This window comes from Bufo gargarizans, chromosome 6 (genome assembly GCF_014858855.1).
Source record: "Bufo gargarizans isolate SCDJY-AF-19 chromosome 6, ASM1485885v1, whole genome shotgun sequence".
Taxonomy (NCBI): Eukaryota; Metazoa; Chordata; class Amphibia; order Anura; family Bufonidae; genus Bufo; species Bufo gargarizans.
This window is the reverse complement of record NC_058085.1, coordinates 127,745,544-127,771,079: the sequence shown is the minus strand read 5'-3', so window position 1 is coordinate 127,771,079 and position 25,536 is coordinate 127,745,544. Positions and strand designations below refer to the sequence as shown.

General features: G+C 44.5%; 1 protein-coding gene across 1 annotated transcript in view; it reads left to right on the top strand.

Annotated features, from left to right (window-relative positions):
* The window catches only part of LOC122942042 (NXPE family member 1-like), an 88,823-nt gene extending 64,031 nt beyond the window's left edge, over window positions 1–24,792 (top strand). Inside the window, exon 5 of the mRNA XM_044299536.1 lies at window positions 23,322–24,792. Coding sequence (XP_044155471.1) covers window positions 23,322–23,857 — 536 coding nt within the window. The 3' untranslated portion in view covers window positions 23,858–24,792. The remainder of the gene's footprint in view (window positions 1–23,321) is intronic.
* The last annotated feature ends 744 nt before the right edge of the window (window positions 24,793–25,536 follow it).

Genomic DNA, 25,536 nt, shown 5'->3' with positions numbered 1-25,536 from the left:
GCAGAAACCACTAATTTAGAGAATTGCTAAATTGGGAATTGTATTTCAACCCAGAACAAAAACTGTGCTTTGACGGACACTAAATAACTTGCCCAGCCACAGCAATAACCACAGATTTAGCTGACTACAAATTTGAGGCCTATTATTTAGGCGCTGGGTGACAGGTATACGTTTACGGACAGAATTAGACTGGGATATGCACAGTAGCGTGTGTGTCAAGTTATTGAGAATGACCCTATCAGCACCTTGATTCTAATATACCCTTTTAGGGATAAATTTAAAGTAGGCCTGATACAGCAGAAACCACTAATTTAGAGAATTGCTAAATTGGGAATTGTATTTCAACCCAGAACAAAAACTGTGCTTTGACGGACACTAAATAACTTGCCCAGCCACAGCAATAACCACAGATTTAGCTGACTACAAATTTGAGGCCTATTATTTAGGCGCTGGGTGACAGGTATACATTTACGGACAGAATTAGACTGGGATATGCACAGTAGCGTATGTGTGAAGTTATTGAGAATGACCCTATCAGCACCTTGAATCTAATATTCCCTTTTAGGGATAAATTTAAAGTAGGCCTGATACAGCAGAAACCACTAATTTAGAGAATTGCTAAATTGGGAATTGTATTTTAACCCAGAACAAAAACTGTGCTTTGACGGACACTAAATAACTTGCCCAGCCACAGCAATAACCACAGATTTAGCTGACTACAAATTTGAGGCCTAGTATTTAGGCGCTGGGTGACAGGTATACGTTTACGGACAGAATTAGACTGGGATATGCACAGTAGCGTGTGTGTCAAGTTATTGAGAATGACCCTATCAGCACCTTGATTCTAATATACCCTTTTAGGGATAAATTTAAAGTAGGCCTGATACAGCAGAAACCACTAATTTAGAGAATAGCTAAATTGGGAATTGTATTTCAACCCAGAACAAAAACTGTGCTTTGACGGACACTAAATAACTTGCCCAGCCACAGCAATAACCACAGATTTAGCTGACTACAAATTTGAGGCCTATTATTTAGGCGCTGGGTGACAGGTATACATTTACGGACAGAATTAGACTGGGATATGCATAGTAGCATGTGTGTCAAGTTATTGAGAATGACCCTATCAGCACCTTGATTCTAATATACCCTTTTAGGGATGGATTTAAAGTAGGCCTGATACAGCAGAAACCACTAATTTAGAGAATTGCTAAATTGGGAATTGTATTTCAACCCAGAACAAAAACTGTGCTTTGACGGACACTAAATAACTTGCCCAGCCACAGCAATAACCACAGATTTAGCTGACTATAAATTTGAGGCCTATTATTTAGGCGCTGGGTGACAGGTATACGTTTACAGTCAGAATTAGACTGGGATATGGCCAAAAAATAACCACACTATTGATGGTTAAATGCACTTGGTGTGACAGCTTCACCCTGATGTAGGATATAGCCAAAAAACCACCACACTATTGAGGGTTAAATGTTCTTGGTGACAGGCTCAGCTTGCCCCTGATGTAGTATATGGCCAAAAAATAACCACACTATTGAGGGTCAAATGCACTTGGTGACAGCTTGACCCTGATGTAGGATATAGCCAAAAAATAACCACACTATTGAGGGTTAAATGTACTTGGTGGCAGCTTGTGCTGGCGCACCAGAAGACACAAAATGGCCGCCGATCACCCCAGAAAAAAGTGAATGAAAAACGCTCTGGGCAGCCTGAAAACAGTGAGCAATTGAATATCAGCAGTTCAATAATCCACAGCTGCAGATCGATCAATGAATAAAGTCTTTTGGAGGAGTTAATCACTGCCTAATCTCGCCCTAACGTCGCAGCTGCAACCTCTCCCTACACTGATCAGAGCAGAGTGACGTGCGGCGCTACGTGACTCCAGCTTAAATAGAGGCTCGGTCACATGCTGCACTGGCCAATCACAGCCATGCCAATAGTAGGCATGGCTGTGATGGCCTCTTGGGGCAAGTAGTATGACGCTTGTTGATTGGCTGCTTTGCAGCCTTTCAAAAAGCGCCAAGAAAGCGACAAACACCGAACCCGAACCTTTACGAAAATGTTCGGGTTCGGGTCCGTGTCACGGACACCCCAAAATTCGGTACGAACCCGAACTATAAAGTTCGGGTTCGCTCATCCCTACTGGTCAGGACAGGCGGAATTTTTATTGAATAAAAAATTTCTGCCTAAGTATCCTAATTAGTAATTAACTAATTAAGCTCCTACCCCATATAACCCGGCCCCTAACTGGACGGGGTTGCTTTATAACTATTAACTGATAATAAATCACACAAGGGGAGGGAAATTTGTGTGCTGCTGTTAGGACTAAGGGAAAACAAATTTACGTCAAAATTGACGCTTCCCTTTCGTCCTAACCAGCAGCACAAGTGGGGAAGTAGCAAGAAACCTCATTTAAATTGGGAGGGCTCCCTACTCCCCTCTTAGGAGAGGGCGGCACTTAAAACAGATTGTCCAAAGGCCATTCCCTCCGCTCTTCTGGCCTCTAGACGATAATGTGAGATGAAGGTGTTCAGAGAACTCCAAGAAGCGGCTGCACAAATCTGGTCTAAAGGGATCAGTTTCTTTTCAGCATAAGAGGTGGATACAGCCCTGGTAGAATGGGCGGAGACAAAGGAAGGAGGCGTCAAGTCTTGGGACAGAAAAGCCAGATGGATTGCTTCTTTAATCCACCTGCTCAGAGTGGGTTTGGAGGCCTTCAGACCCCTGTTCTTCCCTGAATAGGTCAGAAGGAGGTTTTCCGATCTTCTAAAATCGCTTGTTCTGTCCAAATACACCCTAAGACTTCTTGAGATGTCCAATGTACGGAGCATTTCTTCCTCGGGAGAAGACGCAGCCGGTAAAAAAGTGGGTAGACATATCGTCTGATTGATATTGGAAAAGGTAGGAACCTTTGGCAAAAAGGTTGGCAAAAACCTTAACAGGACCTTGTCCTGAAGGAATTTTAAATAGGGCTCGGAAGCCCCCAGAGCCTGAAGTTCCCCAACTCTCTTAGCTGATGTGATAGCCAGTAAGAAGGTGATCTTTAGAGATAAGAACCTCAAGTCTACCTCATTCAAAGGCTCAAAAGGGGAACACACAACCCTTTTAGAACCACTGTTAAATCCTACTGCGGGATTGGTCTCAAGATTCTGGGTTTAAGCCTCTCGGCTCCCTTCAGGAACCTCTTGATTAGGTGGTCCTGAGAAATCGGTCTGCTGAGGCATGCCGATAAAGCAGAGACGTGAGCTCTGAGTGTAGATGGGCTTAGACCCTTGTCTAGACCATCCTGGAGGAATTGTAGAATAGCGGAGAGAGGAGGGTCTGAGGCAACTACCTCTCTGTCATTACACCATTGCAGGAATATTCTGTAGATTCTAGAATACTTTTTGCTTGTAGATTCCGCTCTGGAGTGAGAAATTGTTCTCAAGACCTCCACAGATAACCCTCTAGCTTCTAGAAGGGACCTGTCAATCTTCAGGCTGTCAGATTGAGCCTCCTCAGATATAGACAGGGACCTGTGTCCTGATACACAAGGTCCTGTATTAGGGGAAGTCTCCAATAATTGCCCTGACTCATCTGCATGAGCTGGGTGAACCAAGACCTCTTCGGCCAGAATGGCATGATGGCAATCACTGAGGTCTGGTCTTGCTTGATCTTCATCAATACCCTCGGTATCATGGAAATTGGAGGGAAGATATATGCCAGCCTGAACCTCCAAGTTATGGACAGAGCGTCTATCGCTACCGGGTTGTCCTCCCTGTAAAGGGAACAGAACTTGCTCACCTTGGCGTTCAATCGGGTAGCAATCAGGTCGATTTCCGGGGTACCCCACCGCTGGACTATCATGGAGAAGATACTCTTGTTCAGGGACCATTCTCTTGGAACCGGTAGGCCCCGACTCAGGTGATCTGCCACCACATTGAGATCTCCTTTGATATGGACTGCCATTAGGTGGGATAGATTGATCTCTGCCCAAGAGAGAATAGAACCCACCTCCCTCAGGAGGGTTTAAGATTTCGTCCCTCCCTGTCTGTTTAGGTAAGCGACCACAGTTGTGTTGTCTGTCCGGACTCTCACCGCCTGACTGCGGATGAGAGGAGCAAAATGAAGGAGGGCTAGTTTGACTGCTCTCAGCTCTCTCCAGTTGGATGAGAAGATTTTCTCCTAGGGATTCCAAGTACCTCGTACTGGGTTGTCCTCCAGGTGGGCTCCCCAGCCCAGCAGGGAAGCGTCCGTGGTCAACGTGATCCAACAAGGTTGAACCAAAGACCTCCCATCTTTTAGGTTCTTCCACCACTTGAGCTAAGAACGGACTTCTACCGACAGAGAGTGTATTCTGTCTAGGTCTTTGGGCTTGCGACTCCAAGCTGCTAAGACCTCCTCCTGAAGTGGGCATAAGTGCCATAAGGCCCAAGGAACTGCCTCTGCAGATGCTGACATGTGGCCTAACATCCTCATAAGAACCCTTATGGAGACTCATTTGGGTGGTATAAGAGACTGTGCGGCTTTTATTACTCTGTCCCTCATCTGTGGGGACAGGTACAGGGTCATCAGTTGTGAATCGATCACAAACCCCAAGAACGTTCTCGTGGTTGACGGGATTAAGTGCGACTTGTCCCAATTTATCAGCCAACCCATACCCTGGAGAATCTGGAGAGCTTGTTGAAGCTGACTCTGCAGGACGTCTGCGTTTGCGGCTTTTAAAAGCCAATCGTCCAAGTACGGTACGACCTCTAGCCCAAGAAGTCTTAAATGGGCAACCACAGGAGCCACTACCTTTGTGAAGGTGTGCAGAGCTGAGGATATGCCGAAGGGCAATACAGCAAACTGGTAGTGCTTCACTACCCCTTGCAAGGCCACAGCAACTCTGAGATATTTCCTGTGTGCTGGGTAGATGGGAACATGAAGGTAAGCATCCTTCAGGTCTATAGTTACCATCATATCTCCTGGGTTCAGGATGTTTAATACAGAGCGAATGGTTTCCATCCGGAAACGCTTCTTCCTGATGAAACGATTTAAGTAACGTAAATCGATGATCATCTCCTGATGGTTTTGGTACCAGAAAGATGGGAGAATATACCCCCTGCCGCCATTCGTGAGGAGGAACCTCCTATAATGCTCCTTTCCGTATATACTGAAGAACCGAGTCTTCCAGGATTGATTGTTTGTCGGGTGCTAAAGTCCTTGTTAGGACGAACTTGTCCAGAGGAAGGGAAATTAAATCTATTTTGTACCCTGATGCTATCACCTGTAGCACCCAAGGGTCTGGAATTTTTTGCATCCAAAAACTTTTGAATAAACTCAAACGTCCACCGACTGGGGGACTGAAAACTGGTCCTTCCTCTGGAACACCGGCGGGAGGGGAAGGGGAATTGACGGGCTCTAGAGAGTCATAGATCAGCCCTGCGGTTTCCATGACCGCAACCCCTACCTCTCTTACTACCTTCAGAACGCCTCTGCGTTCTATCTCCCCCCTGAAATCTTCCTCGACCCCGAAAGGACTGCTGGGGGAGGGATTTACCTTTCTTGTCCGCTAAGTTCTCCATGAGAGAATCTAATTCAGAACCGAACAATCTACCTGGTTCATAGGGAAGGGAGCAAAGGTTAAACTTGGAGGTATTGTCCGCCGCCCATGGTTTTAACCAGAGTGGGCGCCTGCTGGCTGAAGAAAGCGCCATAGATTTGGCTGCTAATTTTAATTGTTGTTGGGAGGAATCTGATAAGAAATCAATCCCCAGTAAGAGAGTCTTAAATTGGTCCAGGATGTCGTCCCGGGCAACCCCAGAATCCAAGTCCGATTGGATTCTGAGAGTGCACGCACGGATAAACTCTGATACTTCAGAGCACGCTATAGCAACCGAGGCAGAGGCGGAGGCAGCTGAGTAGTTGCGTCTAAGCGTGCACTCTGCTCGTCTGTCTAGGGGGTCCTTTAGGTTGCTGCCGTCGTCTGAGGGGACTAGAGTTCTTTTGGAGAGCTTAGATATGGTCATATCCACCTTTGGAGGTGGAACCCAGACTAAAGAATCCGCATCCTGTAGAGGGAACATTAGTTTAAACCTCTTTGCTAACACTGGACCCTTCTCCGGGTGTTTCCACTCGGTTGCCATTAATTTCTTTAGAGACTCGTCCACTTTAAAGGCCCTTGGCCCCCTAGAGGTGGACTGTGGAGCTTCCCCCTGCTCAACATCATGGTCCCTCGACCTGATGGAGCGTAACAGTCTTTGAGTTTTTCGGCCGGAAAGAGGAAGGCCGAACTCTCTTCCTCAGAGGAAGAATTATCCTCAATGGAAATGATGTCTTCAGACATGGGTACAGGACCAGGAGAAGCCTGTCTGGGCCTCTTGTTAGAGACTGCTCCCTTGATCTCGGCAATGGACGTATCCATAAACTGCTTCATCCACGAAAAAATCTCCACCACCGTTGGTTCTTGGTCGGTTGGTCTGGGTCGGCAGCCTGGGCATTGGTGGAATTCGTACGAATCCGGCAACGGGGTGCTGCAGCTGGAGCAGGCGAGATGTTTCTGCTTCTGGGTGGATTTGCCTAAGAAATAGACAACAGGATAAGAATTTGGACCCAAGAATGGCTCTAAAAAGAGAGCAGTACCTTACCATGAGGTGGCGATGCCATCTTAGAAAGAAAAAGCAAGGTGACTTCAAGGAACTTCCTGAGCGCAGGAGTAGCCAAACAGCAGATGTCAGTTGAGCTCAGAAAACTGAGAGCAACACTGACCTGCCTCACACAGGTGCCCTAAATAGTGCAAGGGGGAGGAGCTATAGTCACTCCCCCACCCTGGAGGTGGATCTCCAGACTTAAAAATGCAACTTTAATTAAAATAATATAAACTCTCCATTTCCCCCAGTTAGGTACCCCTGTCCAACTGAGGGCACGGATCTAAGAAACTTTATACAAAGGAAGCGCTGAACACAGCGCTGGAGGACGGAGCCGGAAACCGGAAGTGACGTCAATGACGCACTTCCGCTTCTCGCGAGACGACGGAGGAGCGCGGAAGCGACTGCTTCTGCGACACAGCGGAGGTAAGAAAGCATGGCACTGTGACTGGAATAGAATCCAACGACAGGAAGAGTAGATGGGCCTAGAAGTAAACCAACGGAGGCACGCTCCCACCGAGGCAGGAGAGGGCAGAACACACTCCGGATACCTAGGAGATAAGAAGGCAGAATTAAAACATTATAATATTATAACACTACAAATTTAACAATGGGAGACTCCAGTAAGGAGTCTAGCCTGTCCTGGAGTCCACAGGACAATAAAAAAGCAACCCCGTCCAGTTAGGGGCCGGGTTATATGGGGTAGGGGCTTAATTAGTTAATTACTAATTAGGATACTTAGGCAGAAATTTTTTGTTCAATAAAAATTCCGCCTGTCCTGACCAGCTTCACAGGGGGAAATACCCCACTTGTGCTGCTGGTTAGGACGAAAGGGAACAGTCTGTTACCCAATTTTCACTGATAAAAATACCTGCAATGGCCAGCAATACATGGTAAAAACCATGGCTGTTGTCTCCACTGTGTGCAGCGAAAGCCCAGAAGATGAAATATTATTCATATGCAAATTGAATCCAAAGTAACCAAGCCTGAAAATATTTGCCAAAGTCTGCTTCTCCCCTAATCTCTTAAGCCTTCCTCCTCTTTACCCTGACATCATGGCAGTTTATTTCAATATCTCATGCAGGCGCCTGCTCGCTACATTTTCTTTTTGGCTACTGCCTCAGGGATATATTCTACAAAGACGCTGCAGGCTACGTTCTTGATGATCAGCACATCAGACTGCATCTGTGTGCGTTTTGGAAACAAAGTGCCATAATTAGGGTTGAGCGAACCCGAACTGTAAACTTCAAGTTCGTACCTAACTTTAACCCTAAGTTCACACCTGAGCGTTTTACAGCGCGTTCCTATGCGCTGTAAAACGCTCAACAAGGAGAAACCAATGCTTCCCTATGGGAATGGTTCTCACCTGGGCGTTTTACAGCGCGTACTATCGCGCTGTGAAACGCCCGACGCTCAAACAAGTTCTTGAGCTTTTTTGGGGCGTTTTGTCGCGCGTTCCCGTACATAGATATTCGGGAACGCGCGACAATGCGCGTTCGCTTGTCTCTGTATGCGCGATTGTAAACGCCGGTACAATCGCGCATACAGAGCGCTCCTTTCAGAACGCTCAGGTGTGAACCCAGGGTAAGGCCCCTTTCACACGAGCGAGTTTTCCGCACGGGTGCAATGCGTGACGTGAACGCATAGCACCCGCACTGAATACTGACCCATTTATTTCAATGGGTCTGTGTAAATGAACATTGTTTTTCACGCATCAGTTCTGCGTTGCGTGAAAATCGCAGCATGTTCTATATTCTGCGTTTTTCACGCAGCCCTGGCCCCATAGAAGTGAATGGGGCTGCGTGAAAAACGCATTGCATCCGCAAGCAAGTGCGGGTACAATGCGTTTTTCACTGATGGTTGCTTGTAAACCTTCAGTTTTTTATCACGCGCGTGAAAAACGCATCAAAACGCATTGCACCCGCGCGGAAAAAACTGAACAACTGAACGCAATCGCAGACAAAACTGACTGAACTTGCTTGCAAAATTGTGCGAGTTTCACTGAACGCACCCTGAACGCATCCGGCCCCAATCCGCAATGCCCGTGTGAAAGGGGCCTAAGATTTATGGACCCCGGACCCGAACCTGAACATTTTCGTAAAAGTTCGGGTTCAGTGTTCTGCGCTTTTTGAAAGGCTGCAGAGCAGCCATTCAACAAGCATTTAACTGTCTGACCTTAACCCTGGGTTCACACCTGAGCGTTTTACAGCGCGTTCCTACGCGCTGTAAAACGCTCAACAAGGAGAAACCAATGCTTCCCTATGGGAATGGTTCTCACCTGGGCGTTTTACAGCGCGTACGATCGCCCATACCAACGCCCGACGCTCAAAAAAGTTCTTGAGCTTCTTTGGGGCATTTTGTCGTACATAGACTTTGGGGAACGCGCGACAATGGGCGATCGCTTGTCTCTGTATGCGCGATTGTAAACGCCAGTACAATCGCGCATACAGAGCGCTCCATCGCGAACGCTCAGGTGTGAACCCAGCGTAAAAGCCATCACAGCCATGCCTACTAATGGCATGGCTGTGATTGGCCAGTGCAGCATGTGACCCAGCCTCTATATAAGCTTGAGTGACGTAGCGCTGCACGTCACTCTGCTGTTGCTAGTGTAGGGAGAGGATGCTGCTGGTGATTTCAGGGAGAGAATAGTAGAGAATCTATGGTTCAGAACGTGAATTTAACTCAGCGATCGACATACATTTAGTTGTGCAGGTGCAGGGCACGATCTTTTTACCCTGCCCTGAGCCCAGTGACAGAAAAAAATAACTTTTGTCAATCTGTTAGTTAGGTGGGCGGCGGCGGCCATTTTCTGCAAGCTGGTTGTACCAGTACTGCATCTGAGCTTTTGTGACATTCAGATCAAAGCTTAAAAAACTGCACTAATAATCTGGTTTTAAAAAAATACCCCTTTTTGGCAATATACATCTGGTGCATTTGCAGGATTAGTCAGTGTGCAGTTTAAGCTAGAAATACAGCCATAATTTTCTAGGTTTTTAAAAACACACTTTTTTGCCAAAATACCAAATTTTACAGCCCTTGCAGCATCAGCACGAGTGAAATTCAAGGGTTATATAGAGCTTTCATATTCTTTTAGTAAAAAAAAACACACTTTTTTGGCAAAATCTAACATCTGGATTAGTCAGTGTGCAATTTAAGCTAGAAAATACAGCCATAATTTTCTGGGTTTTTAAAAACATGCTTTTTTTTTGGCCAAAATCCACTATTTTACAGATCTGCATGTGTGAAATTCAAGTTTAATATATACAGCTTTCATATTCTGTTACAAAAAAAACACACTTTTTTGGCAATATACAACATCTGGATTAGTCAGTGTGCAATTTAAGCTAGAAATACAGCCATAATTTTCCTGGGTTTTTAAAAACACCCTTTTTTGGCAAAATCCACTATTTTACAGCCCTTGCAGCATCAGCACGTGTGAAATTCAAAGGTTATATACAGCTTTCATATTCAGTTATTAAACAAACACCCATTTTGGGCAAAAAAACTTAAATGCGGCCTACTCTGGATTAGTACGTGTGAGATACAGCCTTTACATACTGTGGTTCTATTCAGTTATTTGAAATACAGCCATTTTGGGCACAAATCTTTAATTGCGGCCTTGTGTGGATCAGGGCGTGTGAGATACACCATTTATATACTGTGGTTATATTCTTCTATTAATAAAACACCCCTTTTTGAGCAAAATACACCATTTTTCTGGCCTTGCAGCATCAGCACGTGTGAAATTAAAGGGTTATATACTGCTGTCATATTCAGTTATTAAACAAAAACCCGTTTTAGGCAAAAAGTAAATTTTGCAGCCTTTGCTGCATATGTCATTGTGAGATATACACTTTAGATACTGTGGTTCTAGCCATTTTGGTCAACAAACTTTAATTGGGGCCTAGTCTGTATCAGGGCATGTGAGATACACCCTATTCAGTTATTAAACAAACACCCATTTTGGGCACAAATCTTTAGTTGCGGCCTAGACTGGATCAGGGCGTGTGAGATACACCCTTTACATACTGTCAATCTATTCTGCTATTAATTAAACACCAATTTAGGGCAAGATCCTAAATTTGAGAAATATGAGGAGAGCGTCAAATAAGGGATATTGGCCCAGGTCATGGTGCTGCTGGTGGAGCTCCTGTTGCAGGGAGAGGACGTGGTCGATCTGTGCCAGCTACAGGCACAACTGAAACCCCTTCCTCAGGTGCGAGTAGGCGACAGAACCTGCAGAGGTATTTGGTCGGGCCTAATGCGGTTCTACGAATGGTGAGGCCTGAACAAGTACAGGGGATAGTAGATTGGGTTTCTGACAGTGCCTCCAGTTCCTTCACATTGTCTCCCACCCAGTCTCCTGCTGAAAGATCAGAGTTGGCACCTGCAGCCGATGTCCATCAGTCTTTCATCTCACCCCCTTGCAAATCAGCCAAGCAGTCTGAGCCGCAAGTCATGCAGCAGTCTCTTCTGCTTTTTGATGACTCTGTTAGAAGGGTTTCCCAGGACCATCCACCTAGCCCTGCCCCAGAAGTGGAAGAGATTGAGTGCACCGATGCCCAACCACTTATCTTTCAAGATGAGTACATGGAAAGACCATCGCAGCACGTCTCGGATGATGATGAAACACAGGTGCCAACTGCTGGGGCTTTCGAAAGTGTGCAGACCGACAAGGAGGGCAGGGGTGAAGACTGGGTGGAAGATGATGTGGAGGACGATGAGGTCCTCGACCCCACATGGAATCAAGGTTATGCAAGTGACCTATGTAGTTCGGAGGATGAGGCAGTGGTCGCACAGAGCCACCAGCACAGCAAAAAAGGGAGCAGGGTGCAAAAGCAGATCGGCCGTCCCCTAGACATTACGCCTGCTACTGCCCACCGCAGCAAGTGACCGAGCAGACCAAAGCCATCTCCGAGGAGTTCCCTGGTGTGGCACTTCTTCAGACAATGTGCTGACGACACGAGTGGTTTGCACGCTGTGCAATCAGAGCCTGAAGCGAGGCATAAACGTTCTCAACCTGAACACAACCTGCATGACCAGGCATTTAAGTGCTAATCACGAGCTGCAGTGGTGTAGACACCTCAAAAACCAAGAAAAGTCTCTGGCTCCTCCTGCTTCCTCTTCTGCTGCAGTCTCACCCTCTTCATCCACCTCTGGAGTGACAGTGCCACCTTCCCCCCTCAAACAGAGGATCTGCCAGCAACACCACCACCTGGGTCACCAAGCATCTCCACAATGTCTCACGGAAGCGTTCAGCTCTCCATCTCCCAAACACTGGAGAGGAAGAGGAAGTACCCCCCTACCCACCCGCGATCCCTAGCCCTGAATGCCAGCATTTCTAAATTACTGGCCTTTGAAATGCTGTCATTCCATCTGTTGGAGACGGATAGTTTTAAAAACCTGATGGCGGTGGCTGTCCTACAGTACGTCGTGCCCAGGCGCCACTACTTTTCCAGGCGAGCCATCCCTTCCCTGCACAACCAAATGAGGGACAAAATGAGGTGTGCACTGCGCAACGCCATCTGTGCCAAGGTGCACCTCACTATGGATGCATGGACCAGTAAGCACAGTCAGGGACGTTATATCTCCCTAACAGAAGACTGGGTAAATGCAGTGGCGGCAGGGCCTGAGGCGGATAGCAGTTTGGCGCATGTCCTTCCACCAAGGATTGCAGGGCTCCTCATCCAGTCAGCGTAACACCTACACCACCAACTTCAGCATAGCCAGGGGTAAACGACAGCAGGCAGTTTTAAAACTTATCTGTTTGGGGGACAAACCCCACAATGCGCAGGAGCTGTGGACGGGCCTTAAACAACAGACCGATGAGTGGTTGATGCCAGTGAGCCTCAAGCCCGGCCTGGTGGTGTGCGATAATGGGCGAAATCTCGTAGCAGCTCTGGGACTAGCCGGTTTGACGCACATTGCCTGGCACATGTGCTGAATTTGGTGGTGCAGAGATTCCTTAAAAATTACCCCGATATGTCAGAGCTGCTGCATAAAGTGCGGGCCCTCTGTGCGCGCTTTTGGCGTTCTCACCCTGCTGCTGCTTGTCTGTCAGTGCTGCAGCGTAACTACAGCCTTCCCGCTCACCGCCTCATATGCAATGTGCCCACAAGGTGGAACTCCACCTTGCACATGTTGGCCAGACTGTGCGAGCAGCAGCAGGAGATAGTGGAGTTTCAGCTACAGCACTATTTCCCCACCAATGACTCGGCCTCCATGCGAGACATGTGTTCCTTGTTGCGCTGTTTCGAGTACTCCACCAACATTTTTCAAATTTTGCCGGATAGAAACCCCTGCTCTGCATAGTTGACAGGGACTAAAATTTAAGAAATTCTTCATTAATTGATGCACGCCACCTCCTTTCATTCAATGCTTAAACTTTAAAAAGTTGTCCCACATTTAAGCTTTAATACTTTGTCCCATATTTCCGCTCTATCATTTTAAATTTTAAACACATATTCCTCCCTTGGATGTGGTCTCTCTTTCTCACGCTCTTTCTCTCCGGCATCAAACCATGATTTGCCGATAACCGTGATCAACATGGTAGGCTCAGAAAAGAACCTTGAAAGTTGATAGAGAAGATATCCAAATGGTTGGTGGACGTCACCGGGAAGTGCGATCAGGCAGAAGTTAGCTAGAGTCAACAAAGCGGCAGCAGGGCCTCTCTTGGCTAACGTTTACAAAATCAAAAATACCACAGTGACATTTCCTATATTTTTTATTAACCCCTTCACGACAGCAATCCGTATATATACGTGATAGCTGCACATGCCCCGTGCAGCTACCACGTATATAAACGTTCTGGCAGCTCTTTAATCCAAGCGCTGCAAAGCGCTTGGATTAAAGCTTCTGCCTCTGCCCTGCTGCTGTCACAGACAGCATACAGTGCAGTAATGCCGGCAATCGATCCGATTGGTTAGTCTGTGCAGACTAACCAATCGGATCGCGGCAGTGTTAAAATGCCGGTTTCAGGCTCTGATCTTCTTATCCTGCCCCCGATGTGGTCAGCCCCCTCCTGCCCCGATCTGTAATTTGTAAAATGCTGCCCCCCCTCCCCCCTTTCCAGCACTGCCCCCGATCGGTCCCCCTTCTGTGTGTGATGGCGGCGGCTCCATTCCTGAGCCGCCGCCATCAGCAGCGTCTGTCAGCTCTATGCTGACACTGCTGTAACCCCATAGATGCCGCAGTAGCGGCATCCATGGGGTTAATAGAGGGAGGGGGCTTCCTCTCTCAACCATCAGGGCTGCTGCGATCACAGCGCCCGATGGTTGCCATGGCAACCGTACTCTTTGCAAAGGCGTCCGGTTGCCATGGCATAGGCGTCCGGTGCTGCCACCTACAGGGCATCTGATTGTATTATACTTTGCAATGCAAGAGCATTGCAAAGTATAGTACAACCATCAGCCCCACTGGATCTTCAAGATCCAAGAGGGAACTGATTAAAAAAATAAGTGAAAATAATAAAAGTAAAAATAAATAAATAAAAATGTTAAAAATAAATTGCCTTTTCCTATAAAAAAAAAAACCACATATATTAGGTGTCACCGCGTCCGTAACGACCATCTCTATAAATATATCACATCATCAAACCCGTCCAATAAACACCATAAAAAATAAAAACTGTGTAAAAAAATAAGCAATTTTTGTCACCTTACATCACAAAAAGTGCAACACCAAGCGATCAAAAAGGCGTATATACCCCAAAATAGTACCAATCAAACCGTTACCCGCAGAAAATGAGCCCATATTTAAGACAATCTCCCAAAAAATAAAAAAGCTATGGCTCTCAGACTATGGAGACACTAAAACATCATTTTTTGGGTTTCAGAAATGCTATTATTGTGTAAAACTTAAATAAATAAGAAAAAGTATACATATTGGGTATTGCCACATCTGTAACGATCTGCTCTAAAAAACTGTCACATGACCTAACCCCTCAGATGAACGCTGTAAAAAAAAAAAAAACTGTTCCAAAACAGCCAATTTTTTGGCCACCTTGCCCCATAAAGTGTAATAATGAATGATCAAAAAATCATATGTAACCAAAAATTGTACCAATAAAAACCTCAACTCTTTCTGCAAAAAACGAGCCCCAGCACAAGACGATCTGTAGAAAAATAAAAAACATATGGCGTTCAGAAAACCAATCCAGCAAAGTCTGCCTTCCAAAAACCATACGGTGTTCCTTTCCTTCTGTGCCCTGCCGTGCGCCCTTACATCAGTTTACGACCACATGTGGGGTGTTTCTGTAAGGCCTCATGCACACGACCATTGTGTGCGTCCGTGGCTGTTGTGCCGTTTTCCATTTTTTTTCGCGGACCCATTGACTTTCAATGGGTCCGTGGAAAAATCTGAAAATGCACCGTTTTGCAGCCGCATCCGTGTATCCTGTCCGTCAAAAAAATATGACCTGTCCTATTTTTTTGACGGACAACGGTTCACGGACCCATTCAAGTCAATGGGTCCATGAAAAAACACGGATGCACACAAGATTGGCATCCGTGTCCGTGATCCGTGGCCGTAGGTTACTTTCAGACAGACGGATCCGAAGATCCGTCTGCATAAAAGCTTTTTCAGAGCTGAGTTTTCACTTCGTGAAAACTCAGATCCGACAGTATATTCTAACACAGAGGCGTTCCCATAGTGATGGGGACGCTTCTAGTTAGAATATACTACGAACTGTGTACATGATTGCCCCCTGCTGCCTGGCAGCACCCGATCTCTTACAGGGGGCTGTGATCCGTACAATTAACCCCTCAGGTGCCGCCCCCCTCCCTCCCTCTATTGTATTTAACTCATTGGTGGCACAGTGTGCGCCCCCTCCCTACCTCTATTCTGTTTAACTCATTGGTGGCACAGTGTGCGGCCTCAGCCCCCCCCCCCCCCGATCATTGGTGGCAGCGGAGAAGCATCATACTTACCTGCTGGCTGCTGCGCTGTCTGTGACCGGCCGGGAGCTCCTCCTACTGGTAAGTGACAGATCATTAAGCAATGCGCCGCACAGACCTGTCACTTACCAGTAGGAGGAGCTCCCGGCCGGTCACAGACATCGCAGCAGCCAGCAGGTAAGTATGATGCTTCTAATATTGCTAAGTAACCATGGCAACCAGAACTGCAGTAGCGTCCTGGTGTCCATGGTTACCGATCGGAGCCCCAGCAATTAAACTGGGACTCCGATCGGAACTCTCCGCTGCCACCAATGATCGGGGGGGGGGGGGGGGGAAGGCCGCACACTGTGCCACCAATGAGTTAAATACAATAGAGGGAGGGAGGGGGGCGCACACTGTGCCACTAATGAGTTAAATACAATAGAGGGAGGGAGGGGGGCGCACACTGTGCCACCAATGAGTTAAATACAATAGAGGGAGGGAGGGGGGCCGCACACTGTGCCACCAATGAGTTAAAAACAATAGAGGGAGGGAGGGGGGCCGGGGGGGCGCACACTGTGCCACCAATGAGTTAAATACAATAGAGGGAGGGGGGGGGCGCACACTGTGCCACCAATGAGTTAAATACAATAGAGGGAGGGAGGGGGGGCCGGGGGGCGCACACTGTGCCACTAATGATAATACAATAGAGGGAGGGAGGGGGGCCGCACTGGCCACCAATGATATTCAAACTGGGGAGGGAGGGGGGTCTGCCCCCTGCTGCCTGGCAGCCCCTGATCTCTTACAGGGGAATATGATAAGCACAATTAACTCAAATCTGATGGTATTTTCTAACATAGAGGCGTTCCCATGGTTCAAATTGGAGAAAACTCCCATCCGATGGTATAAAAGGGACTCCTGACTTTACATCGAAAGTCAATGGGGACGGATCCGTTTGCAATTGCACCATATTGTGTCAACGTCAAACGGATCCGTCCCCATTGACTTGCATTGTAATTCAGGACGGATCCGATTGGCTCCGCACGGCCAGGCCTTTTTTTTCATGTCCGTGGATCCTCCAAAAATCAAGGAAGACCCACGGACGAAAAAACTGTCACGGATCACGGACCAACGGAACCCCGTTATGCGGACCATGAAAAAATACTGTTGTGTGCATGACCACAGAATCAGAGTAATAAATATTGAGTTTTGTTTAAATGTAATAAAATAGAAAATCTGCGAAAAAAGCGAGATTTAGAAATTTCATCTCCATTTTCCTTTAATTCTTGTGGAACACCTAAAGGGTTAATAACGTTTGTAAAATTGGTTTTAGGTAACTTGAGGGGTGTAGTTTCTACAATGGGGTCATTTATGGGGGGTTTCCACTATGTAAGCCCCACAAAGTGACTTCCGACCTGAACTAAAAATTTTAAGAATTGCTTCTAAACTTCTAAGCCTTGTAACGTTCTAAAAAAAATAAAATAACATTTCCAAAATGATGCCAACATAAAGTAGACATATGGGGAATGTTATGTAATAAATATTTTATGAAGTATCACTTTCTGTTTTAGAAGCAGAGAAATTGAAATTTAGAAAATTGCTAATTTTTAAAAATTTTGGGTAAATTTGGGATTTTTATAAATAAAGGTGATATATATTGACTCAAATTTATGACTGTCATGAAGTACAATGTGTCACGAGAAAACAATCTCAGAATGGCTTGGATAAGTAAAAGTGTTCCAAAGCTATTACCACATAAAGTGACGCATGTCTGATTTGTAAATTTTGACCTGGACCCTGGGGCATCAATGACCTTTGGTCATGAAAGGGTTAATCATTCCAATAACAGGGCATCTTAAGAGTCCTGTATTGTTATTTATCATCACTACCTGCCCGAGTCGGGAGTAAGTAATTGCCGCGTGCCCCCTCCTTAACTTGGAAGCTTATGCTTTAATACTTTGTCCCACCTGACCATTGACCTCCCTTGCATGTGGTATCCTTTTCTCAGGCTCCCTCTCCGGCCTTGGACCCTGATTCCCCGCCACCCGTGATTACCATGGTAGGCACATAAAAGAACATCGAAAGTTGATAGAGCAGATATCAAATTGGATCGTGAACATCACGGGGACGTGCGACATGGTGGGGCAGTAAGTGTCCACACGCCTACACGTACTGACTGACAGGGGTCAGCCCCTAGAGCTCCTTGCTCCTAGAGCAAGATTATTATTTTTTTATTTTTACGTATTTTATGTTATTTAAAGTAATTTCCCTATCCACATTTGTTTGCAGAGCACTTGCCATGCTCTTATCCACATTTTGATGCCATTTTCAGCCTTCTAGACATTTTTACAGCCATTTTAGTGCTCAAAAGTTTGGGTCCCTATTGACTTCAATAGGGTTCGGATTCCGAACTCGAACTTTTTTGTGAAGTTCTGCTGAACCCGTCGAACCCGAACATTCAGGTGTCCGCTCAACTCTAGCCATAATGTCAGGGCAGAGGGGAGGAAGGCTTGGGAGGATAGGGGTTATTATATGGAGGTTACAAAGCATTAAAGCGAATATCAACCCTAAACTGGGGAGAAATGTGTCCAAATACAAGAAAACCCCCTCAAAATTGAGCTGACTTTGAATAAACAGAGATAACTTATATAGAGACACCTGAGTCTTTTTATAGCTCAAAGCATATAACATTCTTTATTGAATAAATATACAGTGCATATAAAAAGTCTACACACCCCTGTTAAAATGTCAGGTTTCTGTGATGTAAAAAAAAAATGAGACAAAGATAAATCTATTCAGAACTTTTTCCACCTTTAATGTGACCTATAAACTGTACAACTCAATTGAAAAACAAACTGAAATCTTTTAGGTAGAGGGAAGAAAAAAATAATAAAAAAATAATAATATGGTTGCATAAGTGTGCACACCCTTAAACTAATACTTTGTTGAAACACCTTTTGATTTTATTACAGCACTGTCTTTTTGGGTATGAGTCTATCAGCATGGCACATTTTGACTTGGCAAGGTTTGCCCACTCTTCTTTGCAAAAACACTCCAAATCCATCAGATTGCGAGGGCATCTCCTGTGCACAGCCCTCTTCAGATCACCCCACAGATTTTCAATCGGATTTAGGTCTGGGCTCTGGCTGGGCCATTCCAAAACTTTAATCTTGTTCTGGTGAAGCCAATTCTTCGTTGATTTGGATGTATGCTTTGGGTTGTTGTCATCATGCTGAAAGATGAAGTTCCTCTTCATGTTCAGCTTTCTAGCAGAAGCCTGAAGATGTTGTGCCAATATTGACTGGTATTTGGAACTGTTCATAATTTCCTCTAGCTTAACTAAGGCCCTAGTTCCAGCTGAAGAAAAACAGCCCCAAAGCATGATGCTGCCACCACCTTTCTTCACTGTGGGTATGGTATTGGTGATGTTCAGTGTTGTTCCAAACATATCTTTTGGAATTATGGCCAAAAAGTTCAACCTTGGTTTCATCAGACCATAACACCTTTTCCCACATGCTTTTGGGAGACTTCAGATGTGTTTTTGCAAAATGTAGCCTGGCTTGGATGTTTTTCTTAGCAAGAAAAGGATTTCGTCTTGCCACTCTACCCCATAGCCCAGACATATGAAGAATACGGGAGATTGTTGTCACATGTACCACACAGTCAGTACTTGACAGGTATTGCTGCAGCTCGTTTAATGTTGTTGTAGGCCTCTTGGTAGCCTCCCAGACCAGTTTTCTTCTCGTCTTTTCATCAATTTTGGAGGGACGTCCAGTTTTTGGTAATGTCACTGTTGTGCCATAGTCTTCACTGTGTTCCATGGTATATCTAATGCCTTTGAAATTCTTCTGTACCCTTCTCCTGACTGATACCTTTTAACAATGAGATCCCTCTGATGCTTTGGAAGCTCTCTGTGGACCATAGCTTTTGCTGTGGGATGCGACTAAAAAAATTTCAGGAAAGACCAACTAGAGCAGCTGAACTTTATTTGGGGTAATCAGAGGCACTTTAAATGATGGCAGGTGTATGCTGACTCCTATTTAACATGATTTTGAATTTGGTTGCTTAATTCTGAACACAGCTACATCCCCAGTTATAAGTGGGTGTGCACACTTATGCAACCACATTATATATTTTTTTCTTCCCTCCACCTAAAAGATTTCAGTTTGTTTTTCAATTGAGTTGTTCAGTTTATAGGTCACATTAAAGGTGGAAAAAGTTCTGAAATTATTTATTTTTGTCTAATTTTTTTTACAGCACAGAAACCTGACATTTTAACAAGGGTGTGTAGACATTTTATATCCACTGTATATGACATAATAAAAAAGGATAAATCACATCAAAAATCACAGAGGGTGGCTATAGACAATGATTGCTAGGTTACAGAGTATATAATGTATACAGTAGTAAATAGCAGATAGTTGTGTAAAATCAATAGCCAGTGCTAAACCTTAGTGCATCCATATCTTATAAATGGCCCTCCTCTCCTGCAATGTTAATCAATAGACAAATCGTAAAAGTCATAACATACCCAACGCGCGTTTCGGCAAAACCTTCATCTGGGGGCTCGTTGGGGTGTGCGGTTCTCCTGAGGTGATTACATATTATGGGTATGTTCATTGTCTATAGCCACCCTCCATTGCGATTATACTCCCATATTCCTCCCTCGGGTAGTACCGTACTTCATATTGATGTGATTTCTCTCTTTTTATTATGTCATGTATATTTATTCAATAAAGATTTGTTATATGCTCTGAGCAATAAAGACTCTATATAGGTTATCTTGGGAGGATAGGGAGCCAGAAAATAGGAGGATCTGCAACTAGAAAGATGAAAAGAAGGGCACCATGTAAGTGTTACGTTCATTTCCCAGGTAAAGTGGATTATTATTATTATTATTTTTATTTATTTTTTACTTAAAATGAGAGAATTAAAATGAAATATCATGCTATACTCATTCCTTTCTCCAGTGGTTTTCACTGCCTATATAAGGCACATAAACCCGGCAGATAACCACTGTCCTCTGCTTAGGCTGATGAGGACAGTGACTGGCTGCAGACGTCACATGCTGTACATCGGATCGTTACTACTGCAATTTGTGAATGAGGAGCAGCAGAACTGGGTGGGCTTGTCTAATATTTTTAATTTTAGGTTATTAGGGGGCTTATCTGATATTTTAAATGATCTTGGATAATCCATTTAAGGACCTTATCCAAATGAAGTCACAAGCTCCAAAGGTCTCCCCACAGAAATGGAGAGCAGGCCACACATGTGGGGCTTTCTCCATTCACTTCCATAGCACTTCTGAAAATAGCTTAGTGCTCTAACATTGCTATTTTCTGAAGTGCTAAATAGCAGCAGTTACTGCAAAGCAGGGATGCTCAACCTGCGGCTCCAAGCAGCGGTAAACTGAACATGCCGTATCAGGCATCAAAAACCATGTAAGTAAATGGTGCCGGAACCAACAAGAGCAAAAAACCAATAACCCCGCAAAGGAATGAAAAAGCACTCATATAAAATATATGTAGTTTATTAGGACACAAAATAAATATACAATGACATAAAGGCACAAGATAATGGGGGATGGGGCCGGATCAATTTTTTGGGGACAGAAAAAAAAACTAATCTGGTGCCCATTGACTTACAATGGTTTTAGTGCTGGATCCTGCATGTTCATTTTCGATATTATACAACCGGATCCGTGCTGAACAGATGCAGCCGGATGTATTAATCAAATGGAATTGTTTTCCTACAGTTTTGAGATGATCTGCCACATCTGCAAAACGGAAAGGAAAACGCAGATGTGAAAGCAGCCTTACAAAGAAGATATCTCACCCCTTCTTAAAACTATTCACACTTTCAGCCATTATCGATTCCTATGAGAGCATGTCCCATAACTGTACGGTTTGGACACACTTAGCTAAATTACCAAATTACGTTTCCTTCCACTGCAAGCAGTGACCCTCCATTCAGCAGAAATAAGTTAGAGAAACTGAACTTGTATTTTTTCTTTTACTGAAGATGTTTCGCCAGTCATCCAAATAGCCTTCTCAATTAGAATGGCTTGTACAAGAAATTTCCGCCATTAAATACTGGCGACTTGTGCTTCCGTCATGGAGGTAAGATGTTGACTGCATTTGCATGATGAGGTGTGATTAAACTGTCTTGGGAGAGGTGTGAAAACAGCATTGTAAGTGGCAGACAATAGATGTCGCACCCTTTCACCTCTATTCAAGCTTGGTTTCTCCAATTTAACATAAAAAGCTTTTTCACACCTCATTTGAACCAGTCCTTCTCTGTGCCTAAGATTCAAAACTCGCTGTCATCACACAAGTGGCCTTTGTCCTTAAAGGGGTTCTCTGGGCTTTTGATATTGATGACCTATTCTCAGGATAGGTCATCAATATCAGATCTGCGGGGGTCCGATACCCGTCACCCCAGCCGATTAACTGTATGAGGAGACGGCGTGCACAGTGTGCACGTGTCGTCTCCCTTCCTGCTGCTGCTATGTCTGTGGCAGAGCAGCAGTGAGCAGGAAGAGAGGAGGGAGATGGCACATGCACACTGCGCGTGTCGTCTCCTTATACAGCTGATCGAAGGGGGTGCAGGGTGTTAGATCACTGCCAATCTGATATTGATGGCCTATCCTGAGGATAGGTCATCAATATTAAAACCCCGGAGAACCCCTTTAAGCTGTAGGTACTCAACTGAGTTCTGACCGCAGGTGTTGGCTCTTATGTGCTAGGCCATATGTGGCCATATGTAGCTGCTGTTTTGTTTCCCAAATATAAATTTCTTGGCACCCCCTCAATGCACTAGACTGCATACACAATATTCATCTTCTTGTGTTTTGGCATTGGGTCTTTTGGGTGAACCAGTGTGTTGCCATGTTTAAAGTAGACTCTGTTGCAATGTTTATTAAACATTATTTTTCAGTCATATTCAGAAGGACCAAGTTCTTCTCTCAGTTTGACCAAAAGACCATTCTGGTTACCCAAAAGATTTAAGCGCCCCTTCAAGTTGTTTGAATTCCCTTTTATTAGCCTCTATGCTGAATAAGATCTATTCAGCTCGGTGGTGTAGGGTTCTGATGACCACCAGTTTGTGATCCAGAGGATGTGGGAATCAAACAACAGATATTGTTCCATATTAGTAGATTTCCTATAAATAGGTTTATATTGTCTGCCACTTACAATACTGTTGTAACACCTCTCCTGAGGCAATTTAATCACACTTAAAAGCTTCAGTCATGCAAATGCGTCAACATTTTACTTCCATGACATTTCTTGTACAAGCCTGTCTAATTGAAAAAGCCATTTGGGTGACTAGCGAAATGTCTTCAGGATAAAAAAATACGAGTCCAGTTGCTCTGACTCTGTATATTAATATACCATGACCTGGACATATGAGAATCATTACAGACAAATTATAATAATGATTCTAGGGACAATTTTCATATTTATACAAAATATATCACCCCTCAGCCTTTTACTTCTCTAGGGTAAAATATTTTAATTTTGACAACCCATCTTTATAACTGAGATGTCCCATGCCTTTGTATTTATGTGTTTGCCATTCTTTGCACACTTTCTAGCTTTTTGATTTTTTTTATGGATTAGTGCCCAAAACTGCTCTTCATACTCAAGATGCATTCTCATCAATGCTTTATAAAGGAATAAAATAATACTTACTGCTCCAGGAGCTGTGCCTTTCCCTATACTTGATAATATCGTCTTTGCTTTTGATGCAGCAGACTGGCATTGCATGATGTAATATATATAATATAATTTATTATGAATAATATCAACTTTTTCTTCTCTGACAGAATTCAAGAACTTTGATCTCCACCGTGCTGGTCTGTATTCAAAGTTTTTTGCAGCAAATGATAAAAGGAATACACTGCTGTTCTTTAAGAAGCATAGTCACCCTTTTGTTACAACACGTGCCTATGTTGTTAAAGATGACTCTTACATGAGTGATGAGATTGATCACATAGAAGGAGGTCCACACCATGTGCTTGTCCTCTCAATTGGGCAACACTTCAGGCTCTTCCCAATTCAGCTCTTCATCAGGAGAGTTTTCAATGTGCACAGAGCTGTGGAAAGACTCTTCATAAGGAGTCCAGATACAAAGGTCATCATCAGAACTGAGAACACCAGAGAAATCCGGGATGCAGAGAGATTGAGCGACTTTCACGGCTACATCCAATACCTGATTGTTAAGGAAGTCTTCAAAGATCTTCCCATTGCTACAGTTGATGCATGGGATATGACAACTGCCTTCAATACAGATAACGTCCATCCACCGGTGACTGTAGTCAGGAACCAGATATACATGTTCTTGTCATATATTTGTTCTTAACATATTTAAAGGGTATCTGTCAACAGATTTGTACCTATGAAACAGTCTGAAAAGTTACATGTGCACTTAGTAGCTGAAGGCATCTATGTTGGTCCCATGTTCATATGCTTTATTACATGCAAATGAGCATCTAGGAGCAATAGAGGTGCTATTGTTATACCTAAAGGCTCCACTTCCTCTGTAAATGCTGCGGCCCTGCACTCTGATTGACAGGACCAGACGTGATCAAGTTTACACTACTTGGCCCTTCCAAACTTGACTCCTTTTACAAGTATACGGTACAAAGTAAATATAGAGTCATTAAAAATTTTCTGTAGTTTCCAACGTAATCACTCACAACCAAAGGCCCAGAATGTGATGTTTATAGTTTCGTGCCCAGGGATCTTCTTCAGCTTACTGGTCAAGCATGCTCAGTTCCAGCACTAGGAGATATAGGAGGGTGTAACTGGGAACTAATGTGAGAGGCTCAGCAGCAAGGGAGCACAGTATGAAATGCAAAGTGCGGGAGAGACTGACTCTTCAGGTGCCATCAGAATATATGGTATGTCAGCAGTGGATGATGGTAACTGTAGTCTGCAACCCATATGGGATGTAGCTACAGACAAGACCACTCTTGCTGCACTGGGAAGGAGACCCATTATGCTGCACCTCAGGCCTTCACTATAGCTTCCCTCTAGTCCCTTCAGAACTGGCTAATATTACAGTGGAACTGACTGCTCCCTGCTATCCGGTTCATTGGGTTTGAGCTCGGCACCACTCATTCCTCTCTGACTCCCCTCAGACGGATATTATCGCCATAGCATACTCCCCCCACAGTCAACTCTAGTAAGGATGATGGCACATTCTGTCTATACCGCTTCAGCATTATCCTACACAGAACACTGCAAACCACCCTCCCTAGTTGTTTACAAGTGGATGCTCCATTAGCTCTACTGCCATGTGGGATTCCAGACAATTAGGAGGGATCCTCATGGGATGCATTTTTAATGGCACAATTTATATTACCATGTATTGCATTAGAAAATGGAGGGAAAAAATTATTTGTGGGGTGAAAAAAAAACACTATTCCGCAAAGTGTTTTTTGGGTTTTGATATTATGGTGTTCACTGTGTGCTAAAAATAACATCACATCCTAATTACGGCAATACCAATGCCAATTACATCAATACTAAATTTGTATACTTTATTTTATTACTTGAAAAAAATAAAAATAAAAATTTTCTGACAGCTAAAACCTTTTATATTTCAGTCTACAGAGTTGTATAAGGGCTTGTTCTTGCAGGACAAACTGTAGTTTTTAAAATTTTTGGGGTTTGTACAACTGTTATTCAATTTTTTGGAGGGGTAAAGTGACAAAAAATGGTGAACTGCGTGTTTTTTTTCCATTACAGCATTCACTGTGCAGGAAAAATATTTTAATATTTTAACAGTTTAGACATTTATGGACGTGGCAATACCCGTTATGTACATCATTATGCGTTAAGAAGTTACTGCCCAGTCAGTAAGGTTTTTGGTGGGAAATTTTCCCGCCTTTTGGGTACACCATGACTGGGCAGTTTCAGCTGCTTAGTGATCTGGCTCGATTGGTTAGCCAGAGAGCCTATAATATTGTGTGTTCCGTGGAACAGCTGGTCAGGCCTCGTAACAAGGGTTTTTTGGTTGACAGGATTAACATGTGA